The sequence below is a fragment of the Esox lucius genome, chromosome 4 (assembly GCF_011004845.1).
Source record: "Esox lucius isolate fEsoLuc1 chromosome 4, fEsoLuc1.pri, whole genome shotgun sequence".
NCBI lineage: Eukaryota > Metazoa > Chordata > Actinopteri > Esociformes > Esocidae > Esox > Esox lucius.
This window is the reverse complement of record NC_047572.1, coordinates 30,081,136-30,092,484: the sequence shown is the minus strand read 5'-3', so window position 1 is coordinate 30,092,484 and position 11,349 is coordinate 30,081,136. Positions and strand designations below refer to the sequence as shown.

Below are 11,349 nucleotides of genomic sequence, written 5' to 3'. Positions count from 1 at the left end.
CTCTTGGGGACTTCATGTCTACAATTAAACTTTTTACCTCCGTGACAAAACAGCCCATTTTGAAGAGCTGCCAAACGACCTTTGATTGATAGAAACCAACAAATGTAAGCACCTGGACATAGTTAAACCGCACTGGTGCTTGGATTGGAACCGAAACTGTGGTTAGATTAACTGTAAAATGTAAATTAGTGTAATAAACTAGGCTAATTGAAAAAAAGCAACGGTGGTAGGCAATTAAAAATCATATAAATAAATAAAGACATGACAATATATGTCGGCTAGTTACATTTACAGCAAACAAACGAAAAAACGACATTAGTATGGCCGTCCTCGGAAAAAGGAAACATCCTACAGTGAGATGTAGTAATGCTCAGCTGTCATGCTACAAAGACAGGCATAAAAACGTGTTATGAAAAAATCACATCTATTAAATCTAAATAATACTTAGTTCGGTGAGGTCGTTGGATGCATAGTTCGTATTGGTTTATTATTTAAAACAAATGTATATCTGATTCCGAGATTTTTTGAAACTGTGTTTCTTGAAAGCCTTTTTTGCTACACCAGTTTCAGCTTTTTTCTAGTTGTAATACTCAATCAATACCACTACATGGAAGCACATGCCCATAAATATGTCGGACGTCGGTATTACTCTGTTAATTCCATAATATAGATACGTTATTGGACATCTGAATAGTGCCAGATAGAAACATACTGGTTGGAAAGACAATTACTAATTTGTAGGTTACTGACATAGAAGTAGCCTGCACATCCCTGCTTGAAATAGTTGTCAAACAATAAATATTGAACCATGACGCGTTTTAAAAGTGACGTTTTATAAAACAGGCTCTTATTATGCAGTTTTTTTTTTCGTTCTGGACCAGCAACGTTATAGGCAGCGCGGTACCGTTTACTTATACATGCGCAACACAGTGTTTAAGGGAACCTTGTTTTGTAAGTCTGTGGGTATTGGGAGTAGCAGTGTCCCTTCGTGTTGAGTGGGGGACGTTTAAATGTTCGATATTCACCTGGAAAATCTGAAGGGACAATAATGGCACTACCACTACACTTGAGCATTGTTTTAACGTTTTTGATATGTGTATCATATAGCTTCGTTTCGTCAGACAGTGGCACACCTTCAGGTGTGGATTATAATACAACTGAAAGTATTACTCCGACAAAGAGACGAGACTCTGCAACTAAGCCAAATATCACCCCGAGCAATAACAGCACCAGTGCACCCGCCGTCAGACTGACATCTGCAACTACCGAAAAGTTGCGGACAACTAGACCACCTCAAACGAGCACCAACTACAGTTTTAACACTGAAGATTTGAATGAAGGCATTGACAAGAACGTGGAAAAAAGATTATGGAAAAAAGAGTTTGAGGATGAACCACTTGAATTAGGTGAGCGTTGAATTTGGCGATGTTAAATCTGGTCAACTGTACTGTAATATTTTTTTTAAAAACGGTACTTATTGTTAATTATGTTCCGATGTGTTAACATTGTTGAAGATGTTTTCAAATTCTCGTCTGTCTTTCAAGTGTAATTATTTTTGCAAATATTTCTGACATTTGGAAAAAGGACACCGCTGATGTGGTCCATCAGGTCCTTAAATTTAACCTCGAAAGGGAAAATATTAAAAACGAAAGGGAATATTAACATCAACAAAAGATTAACACCAGGGAAAACTTTAGTGACAGGGGTTGGTTCTGTCCATGCTCCGTAGCTGTGGTCTTGTACATTCCCAATTCCGTGTGGTGTAGTTTTTAGATGGGGGCTATGGGTTGATGATAGGAACCAGATATTTCGTCGACACGGGTCATCAGACAGCGCTGGTCTTTACAGTTAGACTGTAGTCTTTACGACTGACATCCTACTGTCACATTTCTCATGGACTGTGTGTTCATGAGATGGGTTTGCCCTTTGTACTGTAGCCAAGCGCTCCACCAGGAGTAATATGGCAGAAAAGAGGCCAAAAAAGATACGGAAGGAAGTCAAGAAACCCAAACTGTCGACTAAGATGCACAAGCCCAAGGTGGTTAAAAAAATTACCGGACACCCGTCGCTGCCAGGGAAGCCAGTCGGACGTATGTATGGGGAACAAGCCGCATCGGCTTACAGTATGAGAACGGGGATTCCCTAATCATTGACATACTGTCTCGTTGACAAGACGGTGTACATTTCCATTTCGTCTATGAAATGCAAAACGCCATCGACAACTCATGTCACAGCCATGCTTGACATTGAATAGCCATCGAGCTTAAAGAGCCGAACAAAATATGCCCTGGCTTAAATTGTTGCTCGTGCTTGAATGTGTTCTCCGCTGCAACTTTTTCATCTGCAGTAGCCTACATCTTACCCACTCTGTCTCTGCCATTCTCGCTCGATTTCCATTTCACTCTTTCTCAATTGCCCTGTAACTTTTTTTTCCTGCTCAGTGCTGCACAGAAACCTTGTCCTGTGGGTATCTACTCCGTGATCTTGACCCGTGGGGGAGGGGGCTGATACCCCTGATCTGTTTTTAAATGGGAAATATGTCAGGAATAGACCCGAAATGAGGCCATAAGGGGAGATATATCTTGGAGCCGAACAGGAAGTGCTTGTATATGCCAGAGGGTGAGAGGGGAAGACAGGACTCAAAGCAGGAGAGCAGAGCACTCCAAGTAGAGGCCATTTAGGTTTTATTTTTCGAAAAAGGTCATGTTCATGATTCAGTGCATTAGTAGCTTTTCACAATGAATAATGGAGACATATCTGATAGTTCGATGTAATGACTGTCTACGGAAAATGGATATCGTCTGTGACTGTTTCCACGGTTATTGAAACAATTCCAATTCTTGAGGTTAGAAATAAAAAGCTTATTCGATTTTTCCACTGCTCTCTGAACATTGTGAGCTCTTTAGGAACCGTTGAGTAATCACGTTCGTCCAATTGTCAAAGGGGGAGCGAGAACAGCATTTTAATAAATAAAACAAAATCATTGTTCACGTGTTCTGTCTCATGGCTTCACTTCACTTTTTCACTGGATCAATTACATACTTGATTTGTCAGAGAGACAGAATATAGAGTACTATTGACAAATATTCAGTAGCAGTAATCTCTCAAAGCAGCTCTGTGTCACAATGAACCCAGTTAAGAGATCCAGCAGGCTTCTAAGGCAACAGGGTATTAGGGTCTTGAGAGAGACGCCTACCAGCCCTGGCCGGGCACAGGGACCAGAGTCTAAATGGCCAGCCAAACAGGCTCATCAGACAATAAACTCCTGTGTGCTCTTCACATGGAAATGCAGTAGAAACGGAGGAGGTCGTCCTCCTTCCCTCAGGCTTCCGCTCTGCTTCTCACAATCCCTTCTCAAACCTTCACTCTCATTGTCTCTTGTGCTAAAACGTCTTTTCGAATTGTACGTGTGTGCATGCAGTCTCTCTGTCTCCCTCCAACCGCTGCTCCTTTTTAAATGAAGCGTGTAATTCCAATGAACGTGTCGTGCTGAGAGAAGTGGTTTTGATGACGCTCCACTGCAAGTCAAGTATTCTGCCGTTGTGTGACCTTGATGTCCCCTGTGTCTGTCAGAGTGCCCTCCTCTGGGGCTGGAGTCTCTCAGGGTGAAGGACACGCAGCTGAGAGCCTCGTCCTACAAGCGCCGTGGGCTCGGCCCTCACCGAGGTCGACTCAACATCCAGGTCGGGTCAGTTAGTATAGGAGTCTCTGGTCAGCGTCATGAAACACAGCGCCATTAGTACCAAAGTAAAGGCAAATGGAGCCGCAATTGTTTTCATTATGCCCCTGTATTGTTCTGTGATAACCACCTCCATATCTTGTGTTTCAACCGGCAAAACCTCTGTGAATAAAGTCTCTCTGTCTCAGTAGTCGGGACTAGAGGATGGAGATATATATGATGGGGCCTGGTGTGCCCAATATGAGGACAAGAAACAGTGGCTGGAGGTGGACGCCCTGCGACCCACCCGCTTCACCGGGGTCATCCTCCAGGGGCGCAGTTCCATCTGGAGGTCGGTGGCGGTCTCCACGCATTCACCAGGCACCCTCTGTGAAGGCGCAATATTAATTTGGCGCATTTGCCTAGTGACCCAACCACACTGTATGGACATTGCTGAGTTGCTCCATGTCGTCCTCTGACAGCTGGAACTTCGTGGAGACTTTCAAGGTACAGTTCAGTAATGACACGCTGGTCTGGAAGTCGGCTATGAACGGATCTGAAGAGGCGGTGAGTTGACATGTCGCATAGAACCCATTATCTATTGGCTTTTTTCAATCACTACGACATCCAAACACAGTCTTCCACATGTTAATCTACTAAATACCTTACTGTTGTAATGGAAAGTTCCTCATGACCCAGTTGTCAGATTGCGTGCTGATCCTTGCCTACTAACACAATTGCAGTGGAGACTGTGGCTGTTGACAAGCTGACCCCTCAGCCCCATCACTGTTCTTGTGCTGTAGATTTTCCAGGGGAACCAGGACACTGAAACCCCAGTGTTGGCCCTGTTTAACGAGTCATCAACCGTGGCACGTTACATCCGCATCAATCCTCAGACCTGGCACGAGAACGGAACCGTCTGTCTGAGAGCCGAAGTCCTGGGCTGCAAACTACCTGGTCTGTCACAACCATCAAACCTTGTCAAAACCGTGGAGTTCGGTAATGACACTCTGGACCGCAAGTCAAACGTTATCATTACATCTCTTTCTGCATTTCTCGGTTCTGTTGTGCCCTTGTCCTTCCTGTAGATCCCAACAACATCTATGCTTGGCAGCAGACGGAGCAAAGCTCCCACGACAAGTTGGACTTCAGACATCACAACTATAAGGAGATGAGGAAAGTAAGGCATGAAGTGGAAAACCAGTTGGCTTGTTGGGGTTCTTTAGATGGTACATGGATGAAGTTCTATGTAGAGAAACACTGGGTACATACCAATTATTCCAACAGGAAGTTCCACCCAGCTGATTAAACAGAAATGGTAGAAGCTCTCAATGGCGCTGCCAATGCTGTAAAGCAGGGGTTCCCAAACTAGGGTCATGTCCCCAATGTTTCATTCAGTAACATTCTTGAGGTCGGTGGATAATATTTTTATATAGATACAAATATATAAATGAAATATGAATATATAGAGAAAACTATGAAATTCACTTTCTGTTTGACCTCAACTGATGGGCACGTGTTATCCATCTGTCAGCACCCTCAGATCAAAACATCTTCCGCGGCCAATCACATAGGAGTACTGTGTCTTTGGTTCATCTTTATGCTAACCAGGAGCTGAGAAATTAAGTTCTAATGTCAAAGAAGTGTGCTTTGTTAGTCATTATATATAATATGTGTCTGTTGCTTCTAATTGATCTAATCACTTTGTGTTATAGACTGTCTATAATTAAATTCTGGCTTCATTTAAATGATTACTTGGATTACTTTCTGTGAAATTAAATATAAATAAATGTAGGTTTCATATAAATATTATAAAATATTATAAACATATTTAGTAGTGGAATAATATTCTGGGAAATCTTGTTTGTTATTATTATTACTAGTAATTGTAGTAATTGTTTCTAGATAGATAATTCATTACCACTGTAATTCCCAAACTTACAATTTTTTTTAACTTTTAATATTGGTTATGACATTGTTACTATTGTTTAATGTTTAATTAAATAATGTTGCTCATGAAATGCTCCTACCAACTGTCACGATGGTAGATATGGAGACGTAGGCAAGCGCAGAAGTTCGTGGGTTTCCCCCTTTTATTAAACAAAAATAAAGAAGAAACTAAACTGAGTGCCGGGCACTACGATAAGTCCAATGGGGCAGGGGCACAGGAGCACAGGAGCACAGACAGGTGTACATAACATATACACACACAATGACCAACAAGGACAAGGAGAAAAGGGCTGAACTAAATACACTGAGAAACGAGGAGAACAGAAACAGGTGGGGGTTAAAACACAGGTGAACTGAATATGCCGTTTAACAGAAACAAGAACAGGAAAGACCATACAAGGACAAGACAAGGACACACAGAAAACACGAAGTGGAATGGCCCCTTCAGGAAGGGACCATTACACCAACTATGATTTTGTGATCTTGTTCACTCAAAATGTAGCATCAGGGACTGCAGGCATGTATGGGATCTGTGACTGTCACAGTAAACCTGTCCAAGAAGCTGAGGTTTTTGTGGTCAGAGCTCCCACACTCCCACAGTCTCACCAAAAACAAATATAAACTTTTTTTTCATTCCTACTTCACACCACACTGCTACTACTGCCTAGTGAGGAGCTAGGTGTAAATCTGGCCATCATGATTTAAAGGGATAGCTCCATCCAAATAACAAAAGGGCTCATCTGTGTCCTTACTCTGTCACCAATCTATGGAAGCATTTGGACAGATTTCCATGCTTTGGTTTATTTTCAGGATTTCTAAATGCTAGCATTTTGGGATTTGTGGCACAAATTCTAAAATGTGTCTCTCGGCTCATGGGATTTGAACCAGAAAGGCTACCATTTTGTAATCTGGTCAAGCTATCCATTTAACATATCACTATTCCAGGTGCTTCGTGAATTAAACCAGTCTAGTTGTCTGGTAGGCCGCCTCAAGCTTTGGTTCCACTGGAATGGAAGTCTTCTGCCTACAGACAACACCATAACGCTCAAAACCATTAAAATCTGTCCCTCAGCTCATGAAGTCAGTGACTGAGGACTGCCCTGACATTACACGCATCTACAGCATCGGGAAAAGCCATATGGGCCTGAAGATGTACGTCATGGAGATATCAGACAACCCTGGAAAGCATGAGCTGGGTGAGTAGACCAGGCGTCAACAACAGTAGGCCCGTGGGTCACCTGCATGAGCTGGGTGAGTAGACCAGGCGTCAACAACAGGAGGCCCGTGGGTCACCTGCATGAGCTGGGTGAGTAGACCAGGCGTCAACAACAGGAGGCCCGCGGGTCACCTGCATGAGCTGGGTGGAGTCACTGAGCGTGCCCTTCCCCCATTGAGCTTATCTCTGGCAGACCCTCATACCATTTGCCGCCAGAACAATGGAACACGGAGCCAGGAATGCCGTGGACCGGGAACTGGGCAGACTTTGCACTGCAATTTGCACTGTAATCTAAGGAGAAAGTAAAGTAGGGTGACTAGCTTTAAAATATACACGCAATTGTTGGCTGCCTGTTTCGTAAGAGAATAAAAAGCTTTGAATGTTTTTTTTTCTGTCATCTTGATTCAATTTGGTTGTTAATCTCCAATTTCCTTGGCAGAGGTCAAGCCAGGCTTTAAGTTGAATGTTCCACTGGCTAAGACTTTAAGGTGCCAGTAATTTAATGTGAACTCAAGTCAGTGGATTTATACCCTCAGAAATGCGCCTTTGCAAAAAACCCTTGTGCGTTGTGTGAAAGGAGCAACATATTTGTATCTTACAAGTTCTCAGGGACCCATTTACACATTTTGACTTCATAGGACTTTGAAGGGCACAAAATAATTTTCCTTAAGAATAACCAATCTTTTGTTATTATATAGCACTATCCAACTCTGCCCAGATTGCTGCTTTGAAGGGGTAATGGGTGTGTGCTGAATCTGAGATGGGAAGTTGAAAAACATTGCAGGAACGTTGCACTCTGAACCTATAGAAGCCCCTTGGGAATGGGAACAGACGCGATTTGTGCTCTCCCGAAGCTGAGAGTAATTTTCCAGGCCAAAAAATATTTGTACAGTATTGGTTGTTGTGTTAGATTCAGTCCAATCTTGTTTTTGCCAAGTAAAATACACCATTGAAATGCAATCTTTTTAAATTAATATGTTCAGCGGTTTTATATAACTCACACTCAATGGTCAAAAACTCTTCTTTCTCAGATTACTTTCTGAAAGGCATAACAACCTAAGGAGAATGTGCTGGATTTCAGAGCTTTATGCCAAGGGATTACATGAGGGTAAACCTCAATGGCATGAAAGAGTACTTTCCTAACAGGAAGAAACCCCCACCTCAGACATGACACCTTCTTCCTGAGTTTAAATTATCTGTCTACCTTAACCTCTCAAACACACCAGTGGCCCGAGACATGTTTTTTACAACCTGGTGGGTCTCAAGACAAGGGTGGTAGTGTAAATCACAATTCTTATCGAAACGCTCAGTGACACGCAATTCCTGGAGACACCGCCTTATGTTATAACACAACTGCTTTGTCTTTCTCTTAAGGTGAGCCTGAATTCCGCTATGTAGCAGGAATGCATGGGAATGAAGTTCTGGGCCGGGAGCTGTTGCTTAACCTTATGCAGTACATCTGCCAGGAATACAAACAGGGCGACCAGCGCACCGGCTGGTCAAAGAGACACGCATCCACCTGCTGCCTTCGATGAACCCAGACGGTTACGAAATGGCCTACAAGAAGGTCTCTGAAAGCATGTTGGAATGTTATTTAGATAGCCTGTTGATGCGCACAAGTAGTATTTCTCAAACAATCGTGGAGGGCCTGTTAACCTCTGACCCTCCACTCTCTCCTCTAACCCCAGGGATCCGAGTTGGCAGGGTGGGCGCTTGGCCGTTATAGCTACGAAGGCATCGACATGAACCACAACTTTGCTGACCTGAACAAAGTCATGTGGGATGCTATAGAATACGACTTCCAGAATAATAATAAGTCCAAGCTCATCAACCACTACATCCCGATACCAGAGTATTACACTTCGGAGGACGCATTTGTGAGTTGATGTTCTGGAAAATCACACACGTTAGGCAAATGTATGATTTAGAGATATCGGAAAACAAAAAAGTTTTCTTCCTAAATCCATACTGGCCATTTAGCAGTGCCCTTATGTAATCCTTATGTAAATGGATTTCATAAGGGTCTGACGTAGAATGTTAACCATTGTCCTCATGAGGCTGTTCGAGGGAATATCCCCCCCGCGTCATCAGTGTGTCCGTGCATCTCCATGCCAGGTGGCCTTGGAGACGCGCGCCGTCATCAACTGGATGCAGAACATCCCATTCGTACTGAGCGCCAACCTGCACGGCGGGGAACTGGTGGTCACCTACCCCTTCGACAGGACCGAAGACTGGGCGCCCCGCGATGACACACCCACACCCGATAATAGCTTCTTCTGCTGGCTGGCCACAGTGTATGCCAGCACCAACCAGGCCATGTCGAATCCCGACCGCCGACCCTGTCACAATGAAAACTTCCAGCGCTACAACAACATCATCAACGGCGCCAACTGGCACACAGTTCCAGGAAGTGAGACACTGCTTTTATTGTCGCCTCGAGGACGTTGCGTTTAAATACCAAGAGACGATTGTTAAGTCTGAAACCTCTGTTTTCCAGGCATGAATGACTTCAGCTATCTGCACACCAACTGCTTCGACGTGACGGTGGAGCTGTCCTGTGACAAGTTCCCCCATGCTAGTGAGCTGCCCACTGAGTGGATGAACAACCGAGAGTCTCTACTGGTCTACATGGAGCAGGTCCGTCACCAACGTCCAGCGCAGTTTAAACCGGTGCAGTCCTAACTCTGGAACGCCTTTATATCCCAGGTCCACAGAGGAATCAAGGGGGTGGTCAGAGACAAAGACACGGAGGCCAGCATCGCGGACGCTGTGATCAAAGTGGATGACATCGACCACCACGTTAGATCAGGTACTGCCTCAGCCCACACGCATCGTCACCTGCATCGTCACACGCATCGCTGCGTGCGTCTATGAGCGGCTGCATGCCAATTCAGCAGCGTCATGGACTAGCGTAGCGTTCCATTAGTAATGAATGAACTTCCGCTGTAGCGGCAAGCTTTGACGCTGCAGGTGTGATCGAGGCTTTATGCGATTGCATTGTGGTTCACGTCTGCATTTAGGGTATTTCAGGTTAAACACAGGCAGAGATATAGATAGCAGGGACGTTGTCTGGAAGATATAGGTGACATAACTGAGTCAGGGTGAGCATACACAGAACTAAGGCTTTATGTTACGTGGATCTAATATCCACTTTGGGGTAGTGAATGGTGGACAAATTATTGGAGGCATTTCTGTGTTTGACCCAATTTGACCGTTATGTTTTATGGGTGCTTATCACTCGCACTGTGATGTCTATATGATATGGTTACCTGATATGAAGCCTAAAACATCTATCCAGCAATTTGAAAACAGCAAAATCAGAAAAACTGAGAAATGTGCCTAAAAATGCTTGAACCCCGAATACAGAAGTTTACCTCTAGAGGGCACTGCAAGAATATGTCACGTAGCTTATATCTTGTAAAGACTAATTAGCGTTAACACAATCACATTTAAGGTTGGACTGGTCTAGGTTCTGCAGTGGAAACAACTCTGGGTGAACCATGAACATGTCCACATCGTTGTAAAGTATAACAATAAATGTCACATTGTATTTAAGAAAGTCAACGTGTGACAAGAGCTCAATGAGAAAATACAGTTCATCATAAGCAGTGGTTAGAAACATAATGAAGTGTTTGTTTAGGTGAGCCTTTTAATCTGTAGTAGTGCATGGGTTCTAATGGTTTGATAAATAAAATCATTGTCTCTATTTTACAATTTTCCACATTATATATTTGAGGGGTTCTCCCTTTTTTGAATTCCGTTTGCTCTCACTACGTCACGGAGCAAAGAAAGGGAGGGACAGAGACACGGCTTCTCGACAACCGATTGCTTAATAGTATATCTGTCAGCGCTGTATTTGTTTCTATATACCGAACGTTGCATTAGCCAGCTATCCTCAGCAGACTGATGAAAACCCCTTGTTTGAACTGAGGTGAAATCTGCTAACCCGGATTAATATGGTCACCTCCCTCTACCGCAGTCGCTGATGGGGACTACTGGCGCCTGCTAAACCCCGGAGAGTATGAAGTCACCGCAAGCGCCGAGGGCTACAACCCGTCCACGCGCCGGTGCCAGGTTATGTATGACCACTACCCCACCGTGTGTGACTTCCGCCTCACCAAGACCCCCAGACAGAGGCTGAAGGAGATGCTGGCCAAGGGGATCAAGCCTCCCAAAGACCTGCAGATTAGACTGCGGCAGCTGCGTCTGCGAAAGCTGAGAGCAAGCACCAAAACAATAAACCGCAGGCGTGCGGCTGCTAGCAGGAGGGTACGCAGTCTGGGATCTTGACCTCGAGTTCTGTCAACCACAACACACAATGTCTGGAAAATGCTTTTATTACATTGTGATGAAACTTCCTGGTATAAGTCAGAGTGTGCGTTTTTTTAGGGCGAGGCTACTAAAGGTCAGAACAAGAAATGTCATGGGGACATTTTCCTGAATTGCATTTTCCTTCCGGTAAGGTTTAGTGATTTATTGCTGAAAGAAATATGCTTTTATTTACATATTATAATCCAATTTTACC

The 11,349-nt window shown here is 43.9% G+C and overlaps 1 protein-coding gene across 1 annotated transcript; it reads left to right on the top strand.

The window, feature by feature from the left end:
- Nucleotides 1–897: 897 nt before the first annotated feature.
- On the top strand, nucleotides 898–11,349 carry LOC117594400 (probable carboxypeptidase X1). Its single transcript, XM_034291795.1, is given in 14 exon segments — nucleotides 898–1,406; nucleotides 3,574–3,683; nucleotides 3,871–4,010; nucleotides 4,141–4,225; nucleotides 4,462–4,615; nucleotides 4,747–4,838; nucleotides 6,681–6,804; nucleotides 8,199–8,312; nucleotides 8,315–8,391; nucleotides 8,513–8,701; nucleotides 8,940–9,234; nucleotides 9,322–9,461; nucleotides 9,531–9,633; nucleotides 10,804–11,349. Coding segments are annotated over 14 exon segments (2,292 nt in total). The 5' UTR covers nucleotides 898–1,048; the 3' UTR covers nucleotides 11,115–11,349.